Source organism: Cervus canadensis, chromosome 4 (assembly GCF_019320065.1).
Source record: "Cervus canadensis isolate Bull #8, Minnesota chromosome 4, ASM1932006v1, whole genome shotgun sequence".
NCBI lineage: Eukaryota > Metazoa > Chordata > Mammalia > Artiodactyla > Cervidae > Cervus > Cervus canadensis.
In genome coordinates, this window is record NC_057389.1 from 64,725,392 (window position 1) to 64,752,932 (window position 27,541).

Below are 27,541 nucleotides of genomic sequence, written 5' to 3' on the forward strand. Positions count from 1 at the left end.
CGCGCCCCGCCCCTAGACTGCTGGGGGTGGGGTGGGAGGAGAGGACCAGGGCGTCTGCGCCTGCGCGGAGCAAGGGGCGGGGCAGGGTCACACATCCAAGCAGGCGGGGTCTCTAAAGCCGAGGGGGCTAAAGAGGGGAGGCCTGGAGGACCCGCGCGGGCGCCTGGGGTCTCGAGGTCTGAGGACTTGGGAGGGGTGGTGTGAGATCCGGAGGGAGGGAGGTGGGGGCGGGACCAGCGTGAGCGGAGGAGGGGGGAGGGGCAGGGATCCGACGCGGTTGGGAAACCCTAGAGGCCGGGAGGGGCTCTCACGAGAGCTGCGGAGGAAGTTGGTGTTGGGAAGTGCCGCGGTAGGAGGGGTCCCACGGAGGATGGAGATCTCGTAGGCACGGGGGTGGTGCCGCCCTTCGCTTGGAAGGTGTCCCCGCAGAGGCCGGACGGCGCGTTCGGTTCATTAGTCATTCAGCAAACACTGGCTGCGAGCTCTGAGTTGGGCGCTGGGCACGGGCCGGGGCGGGGCGGGGCGCGGGTGGGGGAACTGGTGGGACGACACCACTAGTAAACAAGGTTTCAGTAATTTACCAAATACTTATTAAGCACCTACTGTGTGCTAGGCCCTGTGCATGGAACAAAACAGTGAAAACCCCTGTCTGTGGGAAGCTGACATCGGGTGGCGAGGGGCCGACAGTCAGCAAGAGAACATGTTGGGTAGAGGAGGGTGCCGAGGAGGAAACAGCCCGGGAGCTGAGGGGCTGCTGGAAAGTGCACTTGAGTGGAGATCTGAAGGGCAGGAGGAACAACCAGAACGAACTGAGGGAGCTGGAGGTGAGGGAGAGGAGGGGGAGGGGCGGGTGAGGCCGCGCAAGCCCCCAGGGCAGTGGTCAGAGCAGGGACGCGCCCCGCCCGCTGCTCATAGGCGCCCTCTGGTGTCTTCAGGGAAAACGGCCGTGAGTGGCGCTGGGAGACGCAGGAGACTGCGGGGGTCCCGGATAAGTGGGAGTTGGGGAAAGATGGTGGAGAAGGGAGGATGGTGAGGGTGGTGGAGGGGACGTTATCGCGAGCTCTGCTAAGTCTTGGGAAGTAGAGAACAATATGTCCTACTGTACTCCTGGAAGTAGAGGGCGCTGCTGTGGCCGGGATGCTGAGGGCTGGCCTCATTAAGCAGGTGCTGGGATTCTGCAGGAAGGGCGTCGGGCGGAGAGCGGAGCCCGCGGGAAGGCTGGGAGAGGGGAGCTAGTCGGAAGAGGATGAGGAGCGGCGGGGAGGAGGGACTTCATGGACCACGGCGGACCCTAGGCATTCTTCTGGAACCTGGGGAAGTTCCAGGAGGATGACATGCATTTAGGTTGACGGCCAGGGTAGTAGGAGTGGGGCACTGGGGAAGCGGTTCTGAAGGCAGCTGACTCTGACCAACAAGGAACCGAGGGTCGAGTGACGGAACTGCCTCTGAGATGGTGCAGATGGCGCGCAGGGTTGGGGTACGGGGGGCAGAACCAATAGGATACGTTCAGGAGACAGGACAAAGCAGGAGCGTGGCCTGGCCTGAGCCAGCGGACCGGAGAGAGGCCATCCGAGTCCTGCCCCGCCCCCTGGACCTCCATAAGTTCTCCCGGAATAGGGCGCCACCTGGCTGCTGCTGCGAGCATCACTGGCTGCGTAGGAAAAGGTGTTCCCCTTGCGGTACTAATCTGCATTGTCCCCTAATCATACGTGGTTATTTACAAAGCCAGATGGCAATGCTTGCCCACCCCGACACCACACCCATCACCACTTCTACCAGGGCCTCTCCACCCAGCAGGGTGGAGGGGCCCACAGTCCTGGTACCCGCACTTTGCATCTGCAGGGGCCTGGAGGCTCCAAAACTGCACTTGTACAGCTTTTCAAGCTCAGGGTCAAAAAACTTCTCTCCAAAAAGGGGCAAATTTGCTCTGAGGTGTACCCCTCTATATGGGGCTCCCCTTGTAGCTCAGTCAGTAAAAAAAATCTGCCTGCAGTGCAGGAGACCCAGGTTCAATCCCTGGGTTGGGAAGAGCCCCCTGGAGAAGGAAATGGCAATCCACTCCAGTATCCTTGCCTGGAAAATCTCATGGACAGAGGAGCCTGGTGGGCTGCAGTCCATGGAGTTGCAGAGTTGGGCACAACTAAATGACTAACACTTACTTACTTACCCCTCTATATACGCTTTGAATTCAATGTGAAAAACAATGCTTACTTCAGCACATGTGTTTTTCTGAATTATGTAAACCCCCAAAACAGACAATCGAGGGTACAGCAAATGCTCACCCACTCCTGCCCTCCCTCTCGAGTCGTGGGGCCAGGCAGGCAGTTGCTGGTCTGAAGTGAACTTGGCCTGTATGGCCCAGATCTTCCAGGCTGTATCGCTGACAGAGGTCCATGAAGCAGACAGCTAGTGATCTCACCTGACACCCAAGCCTCACATGACGGGCCCAAGTTTCTAGTTGGTCCCTTTGAAGCCTGACTGGGTGCAGGGGGCCGTCCAGAGTGTTCTACCCCATGAACCAGCGGGCAGCCCCTCACTGCTCTTCACCACCACCACCCAGGTGTTCATTCCCCTCACCCTTCCCTCCTGCCAGGTGTAGGTCAGGCCCACTGGTCCCCACTCAGCCAACGGGAGCTTGGGTGGGATGGGGGCATGGACTGGAGGTCCTGCAGCATTTGGACATTGCTTACTTTTATCAGCCTTGTTCCTTCCAGGTTGCCCTTTCCCTAGTTATAGGAGCACCCTGTGAATCAGGGACACTACTAGACAAACTGCAGACACTAGTCTCAGTGCTGTCACACTATCTCCGGCCTTCTCCACAATAGGTTGTTAAGTGACCCGTGCTTTCTGTTCAACTAAACTCCAGATCAGGATATTAACAGTATGGACGCTTCCGTGGCAGTCCTCTGGTTGAGTCCACATTCCCACTGCAGGGAGAGCAGGTTAGATCCCTGGTTGGGGAACTAGGATTCCACAGTGCTGTGCCAACCGCACCCCCAGACAGTAAGAACAAATTATGTTAAAACTGAGATAAATGAGCGCAGAGCAGCGGCCACTGAGGGGAGAGGGAGGCACCTTTGTGCTCCATCTCCACACCCAGACTCTGGCCATCCCTCACATACCAAACCCAAGCAGACCTGGATGTCTCAAGGCCACCTCAACATCTGCAGGACACACCCCTGCTGTGTCCACCTTCCACCAGCTCTGGCTTGAACCTGGGAGTCCTGTCCATGTTCTCCCTCATCCTGCCAGTTACAGACCCCTTAGGGCCTCACTGCTGCCTGGACAGTTACCCACCCTGTCTATTCACCAATGCACCTGTCTTCTTTGCCATCGTGAAGGAAGTAACACCTGACAAGAACACTTTAGGGAACATCGTAGATGGGGTGATCCCACCCACACAACACCCCAGGAAGCCTCAATGCACAGGCTGGGCCCTGGAGTTACTTTGGAAGATCTTTAGAAGCTGATCAGGAGTGCAAGGAAGTCAAGAAGAGGGACAGACATGGGCAGCATGGTTGAGTGCCCAGGGCACTGAGGAACTGTGGCCAAGGTGGGAGAAGTTGGAGCATGGGGGAGGGAGGTCAGGTCACTGTCCACAGGTGGGCCCACTGGGGGAACTCGGGAAGAGGGGCACCAGAAGGGGAAATGCTGCCTTCAGTCCAGGAGTGGCTGGAGCATAGGGAAGGCAGCACAGGTCCCTGGACATCCCAGGACTTGTCACAGAACCCAGTACACCTGATCCCTAGCCTCAACCTATCTGAGACCGGCTGTGTCTACACCAGGAAAGCTCAGGTCACATGCTGCCTGGCTCTGGCCCATTTTTCACCTTAGCTTCCAGATTTTGTGATCATGCCCAGCGCTATTCCTGGGAGCCTTGATGGGTCACAGCACCCACGGGAAGTAAAAACAGGTCGCACTCAGGACTAGAGAAATCTCTGCTTTTATTGGCCAGCAGGTTACTTGAGGGGGATGAAGCGGGAGGAATGGGTAGCCCCGATACCGGGCCGGCCGTGTTTCACGGGCTTGTAGGTGATGGAGAACTCGCCCAGGTAGTGGCCAATCATCTCAGGCTGCAGAGGAAGGGTGCGGGATAGTCAGCAGAGGGTCGGTGGCGGGGCCCCACCCCACCCCCGGGCCCAGCGCAGCCCACACGCACCTTGATTTCCACCTGGTTGAAGGTCTTGCCGTTGTAGACGCCCACCATGCTGCCCACCATCTCGGGCAGAATGATCATGTCGCGCAGGTGCGTCTTCACGACCTCGGGCTTCTCCATGGGCGGCGCATCTTTCTTGGCCTTGCGCAGCCGCTTCAGCAGCGAGTGCTGCTTCCTCCGCAGGCCGCGGTTCAGCCGCCGTCGCTGGCGCGCACTGTATAGCTGCATCAGTTGCTCACTGCGGGCGAGGGTTAGGGTTAGGGCGAGGGCACACAGAGCGGGCGGTCTGAGCCCCGGCCCAGCCTCAGAGCCCACCAGGAACACTCCTGCTTGACGAGGAGCTGCGAGAGCAACGTTCCCCGCCTGGCCGGGGCCCACAACACCCGCTTCGAACGTTTGCGTGGGAAAAGCCCTCCAGTTTTAGAATCCCCGCTCCGCTATCTACAAACGAGGAAGCCGAGCCGGGAAACAGGTGACTCGGCGAGTTGCAAACTCGCGGGCACCATGCTCTGTTCTGCTAGCCTCAAGAACCCAGCAGTGGGGCCACCCTGAGAAGCCCCCGGCCGATGAGGACCCTATGTTGTGCCCCCTACGAAACCGGCCCCTCCGCCCCAGACCGCGCACACCTCTAGGAGAAAGGGCGTTCCTGCGTCACAAGCTTCCCTTCCCATCCGGGGCTCGGGCTTCGCACCCACCCTGCCTAGAAGTTTCCAGCTCTGGCCAAACCTTAGAGCAAGGGTCGCCAAATCCCGCCCACGTGCCAAATCCCAGTCGCGGCTAGCCTATCTTGTAAGGCTTGCGGGCTAGAGCGGCTTTTACATGTCCGAGTGGACGCCAAGACGTCCAAAAGGGACTCGTGGAAACCTGTTCAGTTCGATCCTCAAGGACTCATTTTTATCCGCACGCAGCCCCGCCCTCTCGCCTACACACGGTACACGGACGCAGGTCAGGCTGCAGCCCCAGCCCACCATGGGGACCCCTGCAGCCGCCAACCCCCTGTCCTGCCGCCACTTACTAGGACATGTCCAGCAGTTGGTCGAGGTCTACGCCGCGGTAGGTGAACTTGCGGAAGGTCCGCTTCTTCTTCTGTTCCACTTCCGCCTGCGCGGGCCGGGCCGGGGGTGAGCGGGGCCCCAAGATCCACCCCCAGTCCCCACGGCAAGGTCAATAGGCCCGCGGCTCCCGCGGAAAACCGCGCGGCGCTCCTGGTATGGGAGCCTGTGGGCACGCACCGGGCTACGTGGGCTCGGCTGAGTCAAACGGGCAGAGACAGGCCTTCCCTACCCCGAATCATCCTGACAACCAGCAAGCCCGCCCCGCACCCCCATATCCGGCGGTTCCAGAGGCCTGCAGGAGAGGCCCGCAGCCTCGCGGCTTGACCTCGGCCTCCGCTGCGGGCCAGAGCTCGGATGGCACCGGATGAACCCGGAACATACATGGAGGATGTAACACTCACCATCTTGCCGGTTCTTCAGAAAGGATCTTTCGTTCTGCGCCAGCGCAGTTATCGCGGGGTCTCAATGCCCCGCCCCCGGCCTGCGCGCGCAGGCGCTTCCGGTTTCCCGACAGAGGACGCGCGCCGTCTGCTGCCCGGAGGTCAGAACTCTGTCTCCGAAGAATAAAAGAGCCCCGCCGCCATGACAAAACTGGACCTCGAATTAAAAAGCAGAGACAAAGATCTGCATAATCACAGCTATGGTTTTTCCAGTAGTCATGTACGGATGTGCGAGTTGGACCATAAAGAAGGCTGAGCGCCAGAGAATTAATGCTTTCGAATTGTGGTGCTGGAGAACACTCTTGCTGCTGCTGCTGCTAAGTCGCTTCAGTCGTCTCCGACTCTGTGCGACCCCATAGACGGCAGCCCACCAGGCTCCCCCGTCCCTGGGATTCTCCAGGCAAGAACACTGGAGTGGGTTTCCATTTCCTCCTCCAATGCAAGAAAGTGAAAAGTGAAAATGAAGTCGCTCAGTCGTGTCCGACTCTTAGCGACCCCATGGACTGCAGGCTACCAAGGCTCCTCGGTCCATGCGATTTTCCAGGCAAGAGTACTGGAGTGGGGTGCCATTGCCTTTTCCAAGAACACTCTTGAGAATCCCTTGAACAGCAAGATCAAACCAGTCAATCCTAAAGAAATCAACTCTGTGCATTGGAAGGACTGATGCTGAAGCTGAAACTCCAGTACTTTGGCTATCTGATGCGAAGAGCCCACTCATTGGAAAAGCATCAGGATCCTGGGAAAGATTGCGGGCAGGAGAAGCGGGCAACAGAGGAGGAGATGATTGGATACTACCCCGACTTGATGGACATGGATTTGAACAAACTTGGAAGATAGTGAAGGACAGGGAAGCCAGGCGTGCTGCAGTCTATGGGGTTGCAGAGTCGGACACTATTGAGTGACTCAACAACAGTTGCCCTCCACTGCTGGAACCCCCAGGCTGGAGCTGACTGCCTAGTGTATGGGAGCCCCTTCTTCAACTGGGGCACGTGTGACTCGTCACTGCCCATTTTGAAAACTCATATTGGTGCTGCATAACCTCTATAATAAAACCCATATTTAAAAGTGTTTACGGAGTGCCTGTTTGCAGGAGGCGCTGTCTGGGGTTCTGGCTGGCTCCACAGGGAGCACAGACGAGGCAGACCTGTAAGAGACAAGGTCATACAGATATCTGAGCCAAGAGGGTGGGACACTGGCTTTGCACAGATGGTTAGAAATGGCATCCCTGATTAGAACCTGCAAGCCTTTAACAGACAGAATTATATAAAGTGTTAGGTTTGCAACACATAGAGGGGTGATATATCTAACAATACCGAGAACAGGACAAGAGACAAGAACTATATAGGGGTTCAGTTCGGTTCAGTCACTAAGTCGTGTCCGACTCTTTGTGACCCCATGAACCACATGCCAGGCATACTTTGTCAATATTCAGTGGAACAGTGTCCATCCGAAGGTGATTCCGGTACGTTAAGATGTGTGTTGTTCCATGATGTCAGCAATTCCACTCCTGGGTGCACAGGAGTGCACCTGAGGAACTGAAAGCAGGGACTCAAACAGATTTGCACATGCCTGTTCACAGCAGCATGATTGACAAGAGGTGGAAACAACTGGTGCCCATCCATGGATGATGGATAAACAATGTGGTTCGTCCACACAGCCTTGAAAAGGAAGGACATTTTGACACCTGCTACAATGTGGATGGACCTGGAAGACATCACTGTGAGAACCCAAACACAGGACAAATACTGCATAACTTCACTCAGAAGAGGTCCCTAGAGGAGGGTGAGATTTCAGTTTGGGAAGATGAGAAAGTTCTAGAGATTATGGTGGGGATGGCTGCACAATAGTGTGACTGTGTGCTTAATGCCACTGAGCTGTGTGTACTTAGAAATGGTTAAAAATGACCAATCTTAAATTTTGTCATGATAAGCAACCAAACAGGTGCATATGGTACTCTAAAAACCTCAAAACTACAATGAAAAAAAATCATTGAAAGAATTAAAAATCATTGAAAGAATTTTTAAAAATCATTGAAAGAATTACACTAGAAAATATTCATTTAATGCAAGAAAGCAGTAGTCTGAGGACTAAAAGAGATGTGACATGTAGAAGGGACAGGAAGAGGGGCATTTTGGGTCTAGGGGAGAAGGTGCCTTTCTCCCCGGCTCTCTGAGCTGGTCTGTTGGTTAGGGCAGGGCTTTCTGGCTATTTGAGTTCATTGCATTATCTCCAGTCCAGCACACTGGAGCCATCTAGGACATTTTCAAATAACTTTTTCCCTAAAATCTTGCTTGTGATTTTTACAGTGAAGTGACAGCCCCATCCTTTCACATGGCAGGGGGAACTCTGCAGGTGGGAGCTCATCCCACCCCACCTCCCTGCCCCCAGGTTCCTGGCCCACCACCACAACCTTCAGCTCCACAAGCTGCACCCCACAGGCCCCAAACTGGGAGTCCCACCACCCCTGCCCACAGCCAATGCCTGGAAAGGTGAGCAGCCTGCCTGAAGCCACAGTCCAGGTGTCACTTCTGCAGGGGTGCAAGGGACCTGGCAAGCCCCACCCAGATCTGTCTAAACTCCTCATCCTCGGCACCCAGCAAGTGGCTCAGTGGACCCCAGCGCCCAAGGCCCCTCACAGGGTGTCTGCAGCTCTGAGCAGGCCCCCAACCCCAGGCTCCAGACCTCAAGACCCCCATACCTGCTGAGGAGGACCCGGCTCCCCGCACAGGAAGGGGCTACTCCCAGCAGAGGGAAAGACGGACACAACGTGGGTTTCTAGTCCAAACGCACTTTCTTTATTCAAACTGGTCAGCGCGGATGCCCTGAAGCCCCGAGCACGGGAGATGGGCCAGCCTGGCCCCCTGGTTCTGGATGGCGGGCGGACACAGGCGGGAGTGGCCCCACAACGCACCTGCAGATATGGCCAGGCACGCCAGTCGACAAAAGCAGAGAAGAAAACAAAAAACAAAACACACTCAGTAGATTTCTTCTTTATGCTCCCAGAGTTTCTGGACCAAGTCCCAACCCTCAAAGCCAGGAGCGAGGGACTAAAAACGCCCCTCACCTCCACCAGTGCCGACGGAAACCCTGTTTTAAATTAAAAAATAAGCGAGTATACATCGTAGAAAATTTCTCTTAAAAATCTCACAATTTGTAAATGTATATTTTTTTCTTTAACATAAAAGTTTACAATATACGGTAAAATAAAGGCTCAGGAAAATAATTTCCAAAAAAAAAAGGAAGAAAAAGAAACCTGAAGTTTTGAATTAAAGCTGAAGAATTTTTTTTAAACCCTGTTGTTGAACCAGTGACTTTTTTTTTATTGTGCTGATGGGTTAGAGAAAGAAATATATTTAAAAACCTCAGTCCAGGTACCCACAGCCACCTCCAAAAGCCTCCCCCCCTCCCCCCACGGTCGAGTCGGTATTTCCACCAAGTTTGTGATTGTCACGAGTTCACAAGTTTGAATCCTGGTCTCAGCCGCCTGCCGTTCGCAAGGAGGGGCCGCGGCTAGCGTCGGTAGGGATGGAATCCTTGTACGTTGTGGTTCTGACCGCGTCCAAAGCCACTTCCGCCAGCGGGGGGACCCCCTGAGCCAGGCACCGAGGGGCCCCCGTAGGAGGGGGGCTGCTGGCTGGGGTCTGAGAAGCCCTGTCCGAAGCTGGCCAAGTCCTGTCCGTAACCTGCGGGGAAGAGCCCGGTGAGCTGGGGTGGGACCCGGGCAGCCATCTTCACAGAAAAGAGAGTAACTCTGAGACCCCTTCCCACACTTCCTGCCCTGTCTCGGGGCTGGGGGCCTGCGGCGCACCCTTGCGATTGGCGAGGCCTTCGAGCTTGGAAACACAGACACCTGGCCAGACCTGGGGGACCACGGACTCCTACAAAGTTTGTTCTCCAGTGGAACTCAGGGTGGACGTGGCAGATTCCAGGATTTGAAGAAACGTTACAGATCAGGCTGAGCTGCAGAGCTTGGACCCCAACAGTGCTGCCCCTCCTTTGAGCAGGGCCAACCCGCCCCACAAGGCCCCCTGGGTCGGTGGTGCCGACCGTGGGGGCAGAGCTCCAGGGCCAGTGGGGTGGTGACCAGTTGAGATCCTCACCCTGGCAAGGGCCCGTCCCCGAGGGCACCGCCGAGTCCACCCCCGCCCAGAACGGCAGAGGAGGTGCCGTCCGTGGCCCGGGCGCAGGCAGTGGGGACCATGGAGGAGGAGGCACCACCTACCTAGGCCACATCACTGCTCAGCCTGACCAAAAGAGTGTAAACAAAGTGGGGGCCGAAGCCTGGCGGCTCTGGAGAAGAGGTGCCCAGGCCTGGCGAGAGATGAGACCAGGGTGACTGCCCCGGGCGGCCTTGGCAGAGGAGCAGGGGGTGGGGGGGCACATGCTTGCTCAGTTGTTCGTACACCCCCCCAGGGGTCAGCAACACTGCACCCGCCACCGCGGTGATCTGCTCTGGGTGAGGCGAGAACCCACATGACCACAGCCGGGCAAGGCCCCGAAGGCACAAGAGCCCGAGATGTGGGGGTGCTGGGGGGGCATCTGTTCAGCACAAGAGAGCCCCATGCCACCCCACCCCCATTCGAGTTGCTCTCACGGGCCGCAGACCCTGGTCTCCAACACCTACTTGGTGAGCACCCCTTGGTGAAGCTGGATGCCCACTGACGCCGCACGGCCCCCAAGCCCACCCTGCGCATGGCAGATCCAGACACCCACGGCGCAGGCCCGCTGGGGCCCCCACCCCCACAGGCCCCGACACGGGTGCCGAGCCACAAATGCTCCTCCACACCAGCACCCTGGCCAAGAGCCCACCTCAGGCCTGCTCAAGTTTGGGCCCTGCAAGCAATCCCACAGCCCTGTGGTACCCACCCCCCAGGTGGATGGGGAGCAAGGCACTCACCATACTGGCTGTACGGGAAGTCGGGCTGGGCGGTTGGTGGTTTGCTCATGTCCGGGGCGGCCTGAGATGGAGGTGGCGGGAAGGCCAGAGGTGCGGCCCCGGGAGTGGCCGGTGGTGGGGGAACCCCCGGAGGGGCAAACTGATCTGGTGGGGGAGGTGGAGGTCCGTAGCCGAAACCTGTGGACAGACAGGAGACAGACACAGATGCGGTGCTCACACTCTTCAGCTGCCAGGACCACATGCATCCACTGCAGCTGCCCAGCCTGCAGCCCAGGGAATGACCCTACTGGGCAGACAGCGACCAGCCAGTGGCCTGGCAGAGTGAGTGGGGCCGCGTTCCAAGCCCAGGGTCCCAGGAGGATTGGAAGTGTGGGTGTCCATGAACAAAGACCTGCTCTTTCCTATTAGAAATGAAAGTGACCTAGGGCTGGACGGGAGTGGGAGCCTGACTTGGTTGTCAGGTGGCTCTCATGCCATGGCAGGGCTACAAAACTGCAGTGTCTTGGGTCCCTGGTCACAGATGGCCACTCAGCCCAGGGTCGGAGCAGGACGGAAGGGGGAGGACTGCTCCTGCCAGCTGAACGACATGCCCCAGCAACCCCACCTGCCGGCCCAATGGGGTCAATGGGGACACTCCTCTTTTGGTGGACACAGGTTGCTGGGGACAAAGAATCCAGCCGAGTGGACAAGGTTAGTCCAGCCCTCACCTGAGGTGTGGGGAGCCGGCTCTCTGTGCTGATATGCCCCAGGCCCACCCCCACGGGCCCGAGGCACTTACTGAACTGTGGGGGCGCGCCGTAGCCCTGGGGGAAGCCCTGGGGAGGTGGGAAGCCTCCAGGAGGGGTAGACACAATGTAGGAGGTAAAGGGTGGGGGCGGTGGGGGGGCTCCTCTTCCTGCGGGGGGCGGTCCATAGCCACCTGGAACACAGCATACAGGTGAGGCAGAGAAGCCCTCTTTCCCGCCTGCCCTGCCCCACCCTGCTCAGATCCTGCTCTTCTAGGTTTTCTTCCAACAGGGACTTACCGATCGCCTGTCCTGCCGGCACCCACATTCCTGCAAGGAGACAGGGGGGGTGGGGTGTGCCACATCAGCACCAGGTATGGATTGGGAGACCCTGCCCCCCCAAGGGACCCAATTTCCTGACACATCTCAGGTGCAGGGGGAAGACGTCAGAGCAGCTCCAGGGACACCCAATGGGGAGGCTGTCAGCCAGGAGAGTGGGGACTCGGGGTGTCCTCCGGCCAAGTGCTGGTTCTTTCCCTGCGACGGGCGTGAGAGCATCCGGTCTCACTAGCTGGTTTCCTATAGCTATGGCTCATTTTGCAATAAAAAACACTTTTAAAGCCAGCTCTGAAGAGACCAGGGTGAAGCTTGGAGCCAGGCAGAAACAGCTCTACAGCTCAGGATACTGGTATTCTTCCTTGGACGCCGGCCCTTCTCTAGGTTTCTAAAGGGCATGGAGGCTCCTGGCCATCCTAAGTGGTCTGTAAAAGGTGCACCCATGCTACATGGCAAGCCCAAAGCCAGGGGAGCTGGAACAGACCCAAAGGGCCCATAAGGCAGGGCTCATGTTTCCTCCCTGCTTCTCTGAGGATACAAGTGGAGCTCTGAAGACATTCTGACCCACCCACGTCCACTCCAGCCTCAGTGCTTGCCCTGGGGGCAAAGCTGGCTGCTGGGCATGACCCCTGACCTCCCCTGAAGGTACCGCCCCAGCAGCCCTGGCGCCTGGGGGTGGCAGAGGGGACAGACCCACTCGGCCCCGGGCGAGGATGCTCCCCCGTTCTGGCTCCCGTATCCCACATGGCCCACCCAGGTGCCAGAGCTGCAGGAAGCTCCTGGGGCTGGTGGGCAGGCAGCACCCTTACCTTGTGGGCCATATCCCTGCTGCCACGTAGGCGGGGGCTGGCCCGCCCAGCCATTGGCGGCATTGGGCACGACCCGGCTGCCCCACTGGCTGGCACCTGGCTGTCCCGGCGCTTGGCTCTTGCTGTCTCGAGGTTCGGCCCGTTTAACTTCCACCTGGACAAACCAAGCTCTGATTTAGGGAGACGTCAGGGGTCTCAAGCCCCCTTCCCTTCAGACACACCCTCAGGTAACTTACGACTACACTTAGCATCTTATTATGACTTAAAACTAAATACTTAACTATAAACCTTATTTAGACTAGTAACTTTTTTCTTAAAAATTTTTAATTTTTTTGGCTAAAAAAATGTTTCTCAGGTACAACAGATCCAACTATAAAACATGTAAGGCCTCACCCACTGCAGACAGGGCTGAGGACCAAGAGTCTGCAGAGTTCTGTGTATGACAAGGGGTCTTTGGGTCAAGGTAAGGGACGGTGTAGGCCCAGGGACACAGAGGCCAGGCTCCTCCCCACAAGCACAGCCCTCCTCCTGGCCGCTCCGGCGGGAAGGCCCTCTCCAGAGCCCCCACCTGCCTGCGCTTCCAGCTCATACCTGAGAAACACAGTTGGTTTACTTAGGTTTTGTATTTAAAATGTCTAATGGAAGATAAAAGACTTACCTTCCCCAGGCTAACGCTTAAAGAATCTCAATTAACTCAAAATAATGTCAGAGGGGATGGATGTGATAAGAGAATCTTACATTACATCTAACAAAAAAGTAAACAAACATGCAATAAAATGGACATTTGAATCAGTAAGCAATCTTCATACTGTGTTAGGTCAGCAGCCCAGGAGCCTTCCCTTTTGGAGGTGCCAGGAGCCACTGCATGCGGAAGGCGGGCGGAGGACCAGGTGCCCGCCCTGTAAGGCTGCATGCCCCCCTTACACAGCCTTTTCAGTCTGGGCCCACAGACAGCAGACCCCCAACTCCAGGGCTCCATCAGCACTCAAGAATCCCCAGGTGCTCTTGTTTGTAGGATAAATTTTAATGAGAAAGAGACAATGAATTCACTGGAGTCGTCCTTGGGGTCTCGGAGTCTGACAAACATTGTGTATTCAGGACCCCGTCAGCTTGGCCTAACCCCTTTCTGTAAGAGGACAAGGAGAGCACAGAGGCACAAAGACCCCGCCTTCCGATGCCCCAAGGACGCTCCACAGAGGGGAACAAAACCCCTGCTAGCTCGGGGCGGTGTGACAGCAGGACATTTCAAAGAACTCAAATTAATGAGTCTTCACACTTTCCTTAAGGGAATAAGGTTCCTGCTTACAAAGCAAAGCAGCCCTTGTGATTAAAAAAAACAAACAAACCTGCTCTTCCTGGCCTGTACTCAGGTTTTAATTACAAGTGGGCCCCTGCCCTTTGAGACAGGGCTGAGGCTGGACTCTGCCCCTGGGAGCAGACCCCGCCCTGAGGAGGTCCTCACTGCTCCCCAGCTGTAACCATCACAGGACCTTGAGCAGGGTACACAGGCACCTCGGAACCTGCGTTCATGACGGCACGCACCCCGGAGATCTACATGCCAACCCTAAACTAGCCATTGATGAACGCCTAGAACAGCCTGTGTCTTCTGCAAAGCAGGCTCAGGTGGAGCTGACCCAGCTGCCCATCTGTGATGCAAGGGACAGAGGGGCCACCCTGGGCCATGTTCCCTCTGTGTCTCAGCTGATGGGGTAGCCGGGGCTCTGGCAGAGGGGACTGGGCTTGCCTCAGGGACGAGGAGCCGGGGGCCTGGGGGATGGGGAGAGGAGGGGTCAGGCCACTTTCTGAGTTTCCCTCCGAGGCAGCAACACAGTATGAAGATGAAACAACCAGAGGTCACTTGACTGCATGGAGTTAAGAACTACCAGGAGCATGTGGTCGGACCGAGTTCACAGTAAGTGACCCAATTTGGAAACCAATCCTTCAGGATGTTTACGTTGCCTTCAGTTTTACACGGAACCAGTTCTCAAAGGTTCACGGCCCGGCACGTTCCGGGCCGGCATGGGACAGTCAGGGAGGGGACACACATCTGAAGGAGAGGTCACTGAAACCAAGCCTGAGGCAACCCGCGACTTCACTGGACGCAGCCCGCCCACCCCCCCGGCCATCCCCAGGGGCTCTAGAGCCAGGGGCTCCTGAACCAGGTCCGACCCACAGAAGGGTCCCAAGACCACTCGCCCGGCCCTTCTCCTGCCAAGGGATCTCCTCTCCAGTGAAATCCCTAGGTTGCCTAAGACTTGGTTTGGTCTTAAGGTAAAATAAAACTACAACTACACACTTTTTTGCCCATGATGTCGTGAAAATGCATGTTGACAGCCTGGTCCACTGATTGTTCGTCCTCGAAAGTAATAAATCCAAAACCTAGCCAACGACGAAGAGTGAATCAAGGTAGCAGGGTGTTGTGACACAAAACAGGATGATGAACAGTATTAGGGACGGGCCGAGGGATCGACCAAGGGTTTCAGCGAAGCTGGTGTGTGAGGCTGCGGGGCAAGAGCTGATCTCAGCCCAGACGCTGGGGCCAGTTATAAATCAAAGACGACCTTGGGACCCCTGGGCGCATCTTAGCCACCATCTGGACAGTGGGGTGGTGAGGGCCCAGCGGGCAGGCAGCCCCAAATGTGTTATGGGTGCACTTGTGCTTTTCTGAAACCCAGGGTCCTCCCCCTCGGCTGGCAATCGCTCGGCAGCTAGTGCTGACAGCAGCCGTACACTGCTCTAGCGTTAACGGAGGCACGTCTCTACCACAGTGAGAGCCTCGCCAAGCTTGCCCAACACTGTTGGGTAAGCCCGAGGAGTCCTGCCCAAGTACCATACGTATGCACACAGTGTCTATATCTGTACATATCTACTGACTAAATACACAGAGATACAGGCCACAGGGGGTTCCAGCAGCTCAAACACTGCTGTCAGCAGCAAGAGCAAGAGGCACCATGTCATCAAAAGGACAATTTTAACGGGAAAGACAATTTAGTGCTTCCCAAACACAAGAGAGTGCAGTATAAACGAAGTTTGCTGGTCTGGTGGGTGGGCCGCCTGGCTAGCCTGCGTTTCCAGCCCTCGGGCTGCTGTTCGTCCCTGGGGGACCATCTGCGCTGAGCACTAAGACCACTCATGGCAGCAACTGCCAGAAAACCCCGCAGAACAAAGGACAGGCCAGGGAAGGGCCGAGCAGGGTCAGAAGAGGGGCGCAGGGGAGGGACGAGGGTGCAGGGGAGGAGCGGGGCTCAGAGCTTCCAGGGATGTGGACACAGGATGGGGCAGCCCTGGGATCCTGGCCTCTCAAGCTGAACAAAGAGGGATGTGGGTCCACGGTCGCAGGGACCGTGGGGAAAGACTCCTGGCAGAACCGAGGTGGGAAGAGGACAAAGACGGGGAAAAATAGCAGCTTAGCTCAGAAGTGTGGGCGCCAGCCTTGTGGGGTGGGCCAGCTTTCTAGCACATACGTGTGTCCAAGCATGACACACGCACACAGCCTGAGCCCGCACACCACATGAGAAGAAACAAGAGACAGACCAGAGAAGACAGGCCAGGCAATAGGGATGTGGGGGGTGGAGGGGCAGCGTGAGGGAGCAGAGGCAGAGCCGGGTGCATGGGGATCGAGCCCTGGGAGGGGCACGGATGCTCAGATGGACTGTGTGACAGGGAGGGAGGGGGAACAGGGGCTGCACGGAAGGCTCAGGAAGAGAAACTGGGGACAAGCTATCTGGGGCACCTGCTGACCAACTGCTGCTCCTGGTGTGGTGCCCACCCTCCGCCCACCTAGCGCTGGGGGACCCACGGGGACTCGCCAAGGCCCACGGCTAAGGATGGCAGGACCCACACAGAACGCGGATACGCGGGTCAAGCCTGGAGTGCCCTCCTGCCAACCCCTCCTGCCCAGACCCCGCCCAGGCAGCCCGGCGCACCCCGGGGCCCAGGCCAAGGATGGCAGGCAGCCCTGCAGGGGATCTAAGAGCAGCCTCAGGACCCCATGTCCCAAGATGCCCCCGAATCGGAGGCAAGTGGTGGAGCACAACATGGGTGATGAGCGGCATGTGAGAAAGTGAACGTTTTCTCCAAGTGCAGGAGGGTCTGAAGCCACAGGGCTCGCGGTCCTTAGAGTGCAAGAGGCGGTGAGTCGTGGGGAGGGACCCCGGGGTGGGCCCTCTAGGGATGCGTCTGTCTGTCAAGGCGACATCACCGCTGAGGAAGCGGAACAGAAACACACTGAAACTTCGTTTACACCCCACTGGAGCAAAGCCCGCTCCCTCCTCTGACTGCGGGACTGGCCTGTACCTGTGTGATATAATTTAGCACCTGGAGAAGAGAAATCTAAAGAGATATCGTTAATCACAAATAATTCACAGAGAGAAAAGGAGAAACAACTTACTTAACATTACTGTACTTTTCTATGAAAACACTTAAGTGCATCACTAAGCAAGTACGTCTATGTAAAGTTAAGACTAAGACTTAACAGCTTAATCAACATGAGGTGAAAGTACGTTACTTAACCATGGAGGAAGAGGAGGGTGAGGTTCAAATGGCAAACTATTCTCCAGCATGGCGGGCGCATGCTGCGGGCGCGCGGCTGGTGCAGTGCCTCCAGGGGCTGGGCAGGGGCCGCGGACTGGACGCACTGGCTCACGAGGCCGGTCCAAAAGCGGTTCAGGAACCAAAACACAGAGGCGGGGACAAATAGCAGCAGCCAAAAAAAAAAAAAAAAGGAAAAGAAAAAAAACCCAAAGGGATCACAAATTGGGTGCCCAGTGTCCCAGCCTTGCAAACCAATGTGGCCGTGCAGGTGTGGGCGGCTGGGGCAGCTTCGCGCCCTCCTGCCTGTCCCATAGACTTCAGGAAAAAGAACAGGAAAAGAAGAAAAAAGCATGGGACGCACCAAAGAAACTCCACGTTCAAGCTGAGCTGGGGGAGACCTAGCCTGACAACATGAAATGAAACCCCCGACTTCACTGAGTGAACTTCAAATAGGAGATGATCATAATTGAGGAAGTTCACCATTTAACAAAACCACTCATCTTTCAGGACACGCTTAAAAACAGAAACCATGCTGAAATTCATGTCAAGTTGGAAAAACTTCCAAAGAATGAGCTTAAAAAACAAAACAAAAATGAAAGGACCCCAAGACTGTACTGCCTGACCTTTGGAAGCAGACAGGCCGGGGCTGCATGGGAAGGACTACGCTAGTCTCGAGTCGCCCTGTGCTGAGGCCAGGCTCGCTACAACCACCACCTAAGTGTGAAATAGTTTGCCATCTGAGGGGGAAGGATAAGGACAAACTCGATCTCTTTTACCTCGAGGCCTCTGCTTTTCCGCATCGTAGATCATGACCACTTCTGTGACCTGTAACAGAGACAGGCGTCTGAGGGCCCTGGTTGGCAGGCAGCATGTCTGCCCACAGCCAGGAGGTCCCGAGGCAAAAGGCCCGCTTCCTGGGGTGTGAGACCCTTGGGGCCGCGAGCAAGCCGAGGGGTGCTCATAGGTGGGGCAGGACCAGTGGTGGGTCACCAGGGGCCCAGGGCTCCATGTGCCAGGACCTCCCACTCAGGGTCAGTGCCCCTGGCCTGGCTGGGCCCGAATGTTCCCCACACTCCCACATCATGCACGGCAGCACGAGTTCCTTGCCAGGCCCTGGGCACACAAAGGCACCCCCCCAGACAAGCACACTGCAGCCAGAGAACACGTGCTGAGTGGAAGCTGGAGGTGACCTCGTGCCTCTGCTTAGGACAAAGGATAGCCTCCCTTCCTGACACCTGCAGGCCCCCAAGGTTCTGCCTGCCTCCGGTCTGCCTTATTAGAATTCAGTTCCTATATAAGCCCCCGTGAAGTTCTGAAAGATTTTAGTCTCTTCTGGAAAACAATCCCCTCACACCCTGTCCTGGGGCGGGTGTGTGTGTGGGCAGGGAATGGGACCCAGCCATGTCCAGCACTTCTCCAGACGCGGTCAAGTGCTCTCGACTGCGGGGTTACAACCAGCCGAGGGCCTCCTAGGAGGGGAGCCGGCCCTGTCTGCAGCAAGCACTCCCACTCCTGACTGGCCATGTGGGGTGCTCTGTGCCGTCTTGCCTCCCCAGGACACAGGGCTCTGCCACTCCCGCCCCGATCACAGCTGTGGGCAGGGCGAGGACTCACCACTCCAAATTTCTTGAAGTATTCCCTGAGCTCTGTCTCACCACAATTGTGAGGAATTCCTCCGACAAATATCTTATTTGATTTACTGTTATCGCTCCTGGGTCCTTTCTGCTATTTCAACAAAGAGAGAATGGTTAGTCCACGTGGGGAACCCTCCAAACACACCCTGCTATACAGAGCACAGTCCCTGAAGGCAGACCAGACACCAGAGGGGGACCAAAGAGTCCAGGAGAGCCTCACAGGCCAACAGGGCCCAGGGGCCCAAGTGCCCCAAACATAGTGTCTCCAGCTTGGAGAATGAGCAGCGGGGCCTGCACCAACCCCACTGGTGACCAAAGGTTGGTGGGAAGTTCCTAAACTGAGGACCTTCGCCACCTTCTTCTTCAGGGCCAGATCCCGCCCTCTGAGAACAACCCCTGAAGCTGCCTCCCCCAGGCACCACAGCTGAGAACTCAGCAACTATGTTGCTGGGGGGCCGTGGGCAGGGGTGCTGGTGGTGGGGACACGAGCAGAGGTGGGCAGGCGCGCACACACGCGCGCGCATGCATGCACGCACACACACACCGACCTCCACAGCCACAGGCTCTGCATCTGGGATTCGACCAACCACGGATCAAAAACACTTGGAGAAAAAGAAGTCCAAAGTTTCAAAAGCAAACCTTGAATTTGCCACACGCCAGCCAGCAATTTACACTGTATCAGGCAACTGTAGGCGCTCAGGGATTTGAGCGCCTATGGATTTTTGTCTCCTTGGGCGTCCTGGCCTCAGTGCCCACACAGCACACAGAGGCACGGCTGTGCAGAATACTGAAGGACCTGGGCAGTGTTTCTACCCAGGTGTTCGCTGCACCACTGTTTCTGTGTTTGATGTTTCCTAGCAGACTCAAAAACACACACACCTGGTCTGAGGCCCTGTCTACCATCACAGCTGGGAATCCTGCCAGAAATGAAGGTTCCCAGGTCCTAGCCCTCAACAGCACCAGTCCACCATATCTGGTAGGGCTCTCCTTGAGAACGGAACACTCTGGTGACAGCTGGCCAGGCCCTGGGGGGCACAGGAGGCTCACAGGGTCCCCGAGGTGCGTTTTAAAATAGACAGGCCTCAGCCCTGGAGGGCAGCAGTCAGCAGAGTGCTGAGTGGGGGCAGTGGGAGCAGTTGGTGCGGATGAATACAAGGTTCCTGACAACAAACAGCCAAGAGCGACGGATTCTTAGGTAGACTAATAAGATACTTCTTGGCTACAAGATGAAAAGCTCCCAGCACTGAATCAATCCAAGTGCTCAGGCTCAGCGCCACACAGGAAGGCCTGCTATCGCTCAGTCTGACTGAGCAAGGGCCCCAGGGAAGCATGCAGGAGGGGGCCCCGGCCCCTTACCCAGCCTTCCTTCGGCCGCGTCCTCTCCGGCTGCATCCCCCGAGGCGTGCATGGCTTTGGGTCAATCTGTCGAAAGTTTCAAAGGACCAGCTATTAACAGGAGGCTCGTTTCCCAACAAGAGGGGGTGTTGGCAGTAGAGTCAGGGGTACAGGCCCATCAGGTCGCCCGGGCCACATCCTGGCCCAGCATCCAGTCTAAGTGCAGAGCTGTAACTTTTTTTTTTGGAGCTGTAACTCTTGTAACCCAACCCCAGGGGAAAGCCATCCTTGGCACCCACACAGTGCTGGGGCACAGGGGCACCAAGCAGGAAGGCGGCAGGTGCCTCCTCAGGGCCGGGCACTCACGTTTCGGCCATCAAGGGTGTGTGGTCTGCTGGCCAGCACCGTGCCCACGCAGTTTGGATCTTTGAATTTGACAAAGCCAAAGCCTCGAGACTGGTTGGTCGTCTTGTCTTTCATGATCACGCAGTCCACGACCTCTCCATACTGGGAAAAGTAGCTGCGCAGCGTCTCTGCTCAGAGGTCAGGACACACACAGCCAGGCGTCAGGCAGGTCACAGGCTACTAGCCTGGCAGCCTGACCTGGAGAGTGTGCAGCCAGTAACCTTTACACTGGTTGACTTGCTGACGTGGAGGCGGTGGATAGGGAAAGGGGGAAGGACAGGTGCCAAGGAAGGGAATATGCACCACGTCTCCCCGGGAAGGAGAATGAGCTGCCAAAGGAGGGACACCTGCAAGGCCTAAGGCCAAACACAGCGACCACCACAAACACCTAACTCTGCTGGCTCCACCTTCAGCCTCTGCCTTCAAAGCCGGTCTCCACCCTCCCTGACCAGAAGCATCAGCACAAGATCAAGTTCCAAAGCGCTGCCCCAGTCTACTCCCAATCAAGTGCCCCCGGCAACCCAGACAGTAAGTCAGTCAAGAATTGAAAAGCTAATTCTCACAACTTGAAGGCAAGGTCACAAGCCCACAGCCCATCTGCACTTACCTTGGGTGGTGCTCCAGTCAAGACCGCCCACGAAGAGCTTCCTACAATTCAACAAGAAAACATTCAGGGTCAGGAGGGTTCTGTGCAGGATGTTCCTAGCGGCCCAGTGGTTAGGACTCCGCACTCTTACTGCCAAGGCCTGGGTTCAATCCCTGGTCAGGGCACCAAGACCCCACAAGGTGCATGGCACAGCCAACGGCCACAGAGGGATCTGCCTGCGGGGCTGCCCGTATCGGGCTCACCCTAGGGTGGTCACCTGGGGGCATGGCCATGGTATGGCATGAAAAATGCCACCGGAATTTGCCCAAACAGCCGGAGTATGAGTCACAACATCCAGAGCTGCACACAAATTTTGACCTCAACCACAGTAAGAGACTGCCACCTCCAACCCTGCCAGTGCGGGAGTGGGATCACGCAGCCCCTTCCCAACTGCTCTGCAAACACCGAACACCTTCAAGGTCCACATCTGAGACCCCATATGGCAAACTCAAGGGGCAGCAGAGGTGGGGCTTTAGGAGAAAGCGAGGGTACCCAGTACATGGGCATGAGTAAGAAGCATCACCAATCGCTGGGGAGGCCCCTGGAGCTCGGACTCAGCCGAGTGGCTTAGGCTGTACTTTCAAGCCAGAGCCCTACTATGTGAGAGGAAAATACTGGTGGCCTCCCTGAAACCACAGTTCCCAGAGCCTCCCTGCCTGGTGTCTACACACCTCAGGTTGGGTCCAGAACCTGGGAGCCCACCAGTGCGTGCCACGCTTAGGCTGGCTGAAAGGAGAGATGCCCTGGGCTGTGGGCTCCAACTGGGGCAGGTGTGACCAGTAGGCAAGGCAGGGCACTCTCCATCCTGCCTGTTGCCCCAGAAAAAGGAGTGCCCCAGAAACTGGCACTCTCAGAGTGGCACCTAGGCGCTATCTGGTCCACAGCCAACCCCCCCTTGGATCACAGCCTGGAGACAAAACAGCCCCTTGAGGCTGGCTGCACTGAGCCCCCAGAACCAGCAGCCGGGGCATAGGGACAGACCCACCAGGGCAGTGGCTTCAGCTGTACTCAGGGGTCCCTCCCACTGCAGCTTTCTCCCTGGGGGAGAGAGGCTCAGGGTAGAAGAAACAATTTTCCCACCCCACTTGGGGTGGTAGCCCCTCACGCCCATATACATTCAGGGCGCGTTCCTGGATTGAGGCCAGGGGGCTCACACCCAGCCTCCTGACCATTCTGTCCGTCCCCTACACACCCCTGGGAGGTCAGGCAGGCTCCTCCTGCTCCCTAAGACCCTGGGGAGCATAAGTCCCATCTGTGCCCCCCTACCCCAGCGCCTGACACCAAGGCGGGCAAATGACAGAAGGACTTGAGCTGGCCCAGGCCGGTGTGGGCCACCTCTCTGCTCAGGCCTTTGGCATAGGCACAAATGGGCTTGCTGTGGAAAAGCAGCTTGGAGAGTAAAAAAAATCTTGAGCATCCTCAGAACACTCAGGACAAACCCCAACTGAGAGGAATACCTGCCTGCTTAGCCTGCATCTGACCAAGATGGGAAGGCCTCAGTGGTGTCCCTCCAAGCCACCCAACCCCCCGCTGCTGCAGAGGGTGGAACTGGTCTGACCAGTCCAGGCTCCAGCCCGTGTTTAAATTTCAAAATCAGACATTAGTGGAAAAGGACGAGAAAGGCCATCCTCTGTGAAGCTAACACCGGAACTCGCACTGCAAGTTGGTCAGGGAGCCAACATGGACATTGGGGCTTTCTGATGCTATCACCTCACTGGGTTTGGAAAACAGGACACAGTGGAGTGTCCGCAGAGGCACGCTGGCCCACCAGAGGAGGGCGGGGGACTGCACTTCTGTTCCTGTCACTGCTCTGCAGGCCCCAAGTTACAGAAACTAGGAGGTGAAAACTGAGGAAGTGCCAGGGCTTGGTTGGCACAGGGCACAATGTTGGGAACGAACTGCAGAGCCTAGGCCCAGCACTGTGTTGGGGCTTCATCTATTTTCTCTCCTGTTGCTCCCCGTCTGCAGACAGGAGGTCCTAGGAGATCTCACTGATCCGCGGTGGCGGGGGCGGTCTCAGGGGCACTGAGCAGGATGAGCCGGACACACCTGCGTGGGAACCGGCCTGTGCCCACCCTCCAGCCCAGACTTGCTTGGCACCAGGTGACCTGAGGCCTTGGTGGGCGTTTACACGCAATTCAGCAGGTGAAAGGATCAGCTAACCCTGTGTGGCTCCCCCTCCAACGCTGCCCTACTCTGAAGAGTGTCATTCATCCCTCAGCTGCAGTTGAAGCTGGGGGCCCCCACAGACCCTGCACCCCACTCCTCCACCCCTGGGACTGGAGACAGGTAGTCTGTGATAAGTGCAGGCTCCTGGGCCTGTACCCCAACGGCAGAGGGGTGACCGGGTGGCAGGCTCTGAGTAGCATGCCCCGTCTTCTGCCTGCTGACCTGAAACCTGGTCCTGGATGGCTCCTGAGGGCAACCATGTGCCACTTATGCCAGAAAGTCAGCCTTCAGGGGCTTCCTCAACCGGGTTGCCTACAGCAGGCGCCACCCGGTGGACGACAGGCACCACCAGAAGGAGGGCAGGGGGCTGAGGCCAGGTCCATCACGTGAACTGGCAGGCCCTCTCTTCCTCTACAGCCTGTGTTCACGCCTTCCTGCAGCCAGGGGGCCATCCCACTTTGGGCCCTCTGTGACAGACTGGATGACCGAAAACAAGGGGTGATGCAGGGATCTCGCCCCACAGTCTGGGCTTTCCTTTACCTGCAGGTGAGATCACCTCTCATGGACTATGGGGACTGCACACACGAGACCCTAGCCTGGCCTTCACTGGGTGCCCTGAGACAGGACCAGTGTGTTCTCCCCGGCCAGAGCGCTGCCCCCAGCTGACAGTGACCTCTCACCAAAACCTGGCCACAGCACCACCCCCCAAGAGGAAGCACTGCAGGAGCATCAGGGGTGCAAGGTGCAGCAGGCCAGCTCACCAGGAGTGCAGGCTCTCCACTCTAGCTCAGCTATGCCAGGAGTGACCTTGGCCAGGTTCCCTGACCCTCCTAAGCCTCAGTCTGCTCTACCAAGGAGGCTCTGCCCCAATGTCTGGAACCAGACAGGGATCAAGTGGAACAGCCCCCAATCCTCACAGCCAACCGTGCAGGTGGTCCAAGCAGCCCTGGACCCATGTCCTAGCCCCCAGGAGCAGGCGGCCTGGACACATTGGGAACCAGGTCTCAAAAAGCACTCTCTTTCAAACAGGAGACCTGAACAGGACAGTCCTGCCCGCCAGGGGCATCAGGCCAGGGATGTTGTTCCACCCCGCAGTGCCCAGGATAGGTCCAGAACGCGAGACACCTCCTTCCCACCACAAGACGACCCCCCACCAATGGGTGCTCACTCCCTTAGGCCTTGGCAAGCCGGCCTGGCATGCTCCAGGTCCACACTCTGTGACCCAGCCAGAGCTCCACACCAACCACTCCACAGAGAGCTGGCCCACGGAACCGTCGGCTCACCTTTGGAGCCCTTGGAGCTAAGTCACCTGAGCCCCACATGGCCTGCACCCCCACCCACCTCCAGCCTTTGACTACACGCCCCCCAACTTGCCCAGGTCTCTCTCCCAGAGACCCACACCCAGTGCTACTCCCCCCACAGGTCCCCATAAAACCCTCTCCTCAGACACATCGGGGTCCTTCCTCACCAGCCCACGGGCTGCCAGCAGAACTGCATTCACCAGATGAAAGCCCCACTCACTCCTCTTTGTCTCCACAACCTGTCAGCTCCAGGAACCTCAGTCAGAAGACCCTCCTTCAAGTTGACTCTCCAAGGCCATAGCAGAGACCAGGCTACTGCACCGACGGCTCCCTGTGAGGCTACATGTAACAGTGGCCACTCCCCCTGGCCCTTTGCCCTGAGACCTGCCCTGGTTCTACTCTGGCCACCAGGCCATTGTGACAACCAGGATGCTGGAAGCCCAGCCCATCACATCCAGATGCAGGGAAGGTCTGCCTTCAGAGACTCCAGTGCAGAAGCGCAGTTCTCCAGTGGGGTGGCACCCACGCATCACACACTTCCTGAGGATGTGGGTCCCCATCCAAGAGGGGAGCCGCCCCATGGCCTGTCAACCTCCCCCCAAGAGCCACTCGGAGGGGCTGACTGGACAGCACAGTGAAGGCAGTCAGAGAGGACGGAGGGTGCCACCAGTGACCAATCAGACCGTTATATCCCCGCAACATAGGCGATTGCTTCCTCTGAGCACCATGTGGCAACCACCCTGAGTGGGCAACCGTGGTCCCCCCCACACACAAGAGGGCCCATGGTCAGGGAGCCAGCGAGGTCACAAGTACTGCATTGGAACAGCCAACAGAACAAGGAAGTTAAGGTGGACCTGCACTCCCCATAGTTGCCAGAAACAAGGCTCCCACAGGAAACAAACTGAGCGATGCTGTGGGGCAAAGCGATGACCAGTTCCTGGGACACCCGAGATCTACGGCTTTAGAAGTCAGGTGGCCTGGCTGGATTCGCTGGGGTGCCGGGGCAGGGAACACAGCCAGGCAGGTCCCTGATCCCATCCTGGTTCTGCTACCAACTCTGTGGCCTCTCCAGGTTGCCCGTGGGTCTGGGGTGGGTCTACAGTACAGAGGGTGGGACCTTCCAGAACCAGTGGGGATCCTGGCTCTGCCCTCACCCAGGGGCTGGTACAAGCTGTAGAGGGAAACTGCCAGGGAGCCCAGCCTGACTATCTCCTCAAGAACAAGAGGCACGTCTCCTAGATCTAGAGGCTCCCTCCCCTCCAGGTCTAAGGAAGTCAGGAAAAAATCCGTTTGGCTGAGGGAGACTGCTGGCCCCCCTCAAGTCCGGCCCTTTGGGCTACAACTTTCATTCTGCCCACAGGCTAGTTTCCCATCGGAAGTGCTGCAACTTTTCATTTACCCTACACACAACTCAGACTGCCAGGGCCTGCACCTCTCTCCCAAACAGACCAGGCTAGAAGCTAAGTGCCTTCTTTCTGGTGCTCTAAGAGCCGTGGGGACTCTGGATCCGGGACCCCACAAACACATTTGCTGTCTTCTGGTGTAACCTGCTGCCAAAGCCTGGCCAGCCACCCAACGGCAAACAATGACTTACTCACCAAATCAAGCGTTTTGTAAACACCGCATCTGTTCAAAGTGAAAGGCACTCAGAAATGTACACAAGGCCACGGAAACCCAGCCCAGGCTGTTTTGCCATCTTCGCAAAAAGGATTTAACTGTAAAATTATGCTGATGCTATAGGAGCCAGCCTCTGCAAAGAAAACTAGACCAAACCCCTCGACTAGGGCAGAAATGGATTTTCTGGTTCCTCTGGGAGCGCTTCCCTGCTCTCCCGCTCGTTTAGCATTAGGCAAGGCTATAATTAAAAGGGAAAACTTAGCTATAACAAACCTCCTCTCACTAATAGCTGCACCAAGGAGAAGAAAGACCTCAGAAACACCACCGCCAGTCCACCGCCCAAGTTTCCAGGTCTCTATCTCAAACACACCTATGGGGCTTAGATGGGGGCTGAGCAGGAAGGGGCCCGAGCAACATGAAAACAACAGTTGCAGACACCCGATCAGGTGGCGCGGAGGCGCCGAGATGGTGGACGCTTCAGGGTGCTCGGCAAGCAGACCGGGGACCGGCCCCCATGACCTTGGCCCTCGGGCCCTCGGTTTGCAAACCTTCACTTGGTAGTGGAGTGGATGGTGGAGGGGCCGCCGCTGTGAGTCCTGGGTGGGGAAAGCTGGGCGGCGGCAGCACTGGAACCCCCCGCGACCGGGCCGCCACGTGCGCTGAGCCGCCAAGTTCGCTCACGGGCTGGGGGCGTCCTGGACCCCCCAGGTTCCTGTTCGAGGTCCCCGAGGGAAAACACGGGCGCGGGGAAGCTTCTGCCCCCCGCCAGTGGGAAGTACAGGCGCGGGGGCAGACAGGATGCCCCGGACCCCCTAGGTTTCCGACCGAGGGGCCCCGACGGTAAACTCTGGCTAGGCGGCGGGGTCTCCCTCAAGCATTAAACAGTGGGGACCCCCAAGAACCCCCAGGTCAGGTTCGGGGTTCCTGGTCAGGAAGCAGCAGGGCGCCTGGACCTCCAAGACTCCTCGGATTCTCCGGTTGAACCTCGGGGTCTCCGACCACGAGGCGGCGGGGAGACCCGACCCATAGGACTCCCTGGACCTCCGATTCCTGCTCGAGGTCCCAGGCCACGAGGCAGCGGGGCGCCCGGAACCCCAGGGACCCCCGGCCCGTCGCGCCCCCGGACCCCCGGCCGCCGGCTCGGCGCGGCCCCGCGGCGTGACCTTGACGGGCCGGGCCGGTCTGGGCGGGGGCCGGCCGAGGCGGCGGCGCGGGCCGGCGCGTCCTCACCCGATCTCGTCGGCGCCCGAGTTGTTCATGGCGGCGGCGGCGGCGCTCGGAGTCCGGGCCCCCTGGCTCGCTCCCGCCTCCGGAAGGTCACTGGCCCCGGCGCCCTCCCCACAGCCGCGGCCCGGATCTGCGCAACGGCGGCGGCCGCGCTGCCTCCTCCCCTCAGCGCCAACGGTCACCGCGCGCCCCCGCGCCCGCGCCGCCGCCCTGCGCACGCCCGAGCGCGCTCCCGCACGGGGCCTCCGGGGGCGGG

At 57.8% G+C, this 27,541-nt stretch overlaps 2 protein-coding genes across 7 annotated transcripts; both read right to left on the reverse strand.

Annotated features, from left to right (window-relative positions):
• Nucleotides 1-3,927: 3,927 nt before the first annotated feature.
• Nucleotides 3,928-5,751, reverse strand: RPS15 (ribosomal protein S15). The gene is made up of 4 exons (XM_043465600.1): nt 5,613-5,751; nt 5,172-5,257; nt 4,160-4,394; nt 3,928-4,073 (listed from the first exon to the last, which is right to left on the reverse strand). The coding sequence occupies exons 1-4, from the start codon at nt 5,613-5,615 to the stop codon at nt 3,960-3,962; spliced, it is 438 nt and encodes a 145-aa protein (XP_043321535.1). The 5' UTR covers nt 5,616-5,751; the 3' UTR covers nt 3,928-3,959.
• A 2,672-nt stretch (nt 5,752-8,423) lies between these two features.
• On the reverse strand, nt 8,424-27,513 carry DAZAP1 (DAZ associated protein 1). Of its 6 annotated transcripts, none has more exons than XM_043465595.1 (12): nt 27,289-27,510; nt 20,933-20,973; nt 20,287-20,453; nt 19,942-20,007; nt 18,566-18,673; nt 17,728-17,776; nt 14,715-14,797; nt 12,419-12,572; nt 11,574-11,603; nt 11,327-11,467; nt 10,549-10,725; nt 8,424-9,334 (listed from the first exon to the last, which is right to left on the reverse strand). In XM_043465595.1, exons 1-12 carry the CDS (start codon nt 27,315-27,317, stop codon nt 9,162-9,164), a joined length of 1,218 nt encoding a protein of 405 aa, XP_043321530.1. In that variant the 5' UTR covers nt 27,318-27,510; the 3' UTR covers nt 8,424-9,161. The 6 variants fall into 6 exon arrangements, with proteins under 6 accessions (XP_043321530.1, XP_043321529.1, XP_043321532.1 ...); XM_043465594.1 differs by having other exon boundaries at nt 18,566-18,676; nt 27,289-27,509; XM_043465597.1 differs by lacking the exon at nt 27,289-27,510 and adding an exon at nt 27,222-27,243 and having other exon boundaries at nt 18,566-18,676.
• Nucleotides 27,514-27,541: the final 28 nt, after the last annotated feature.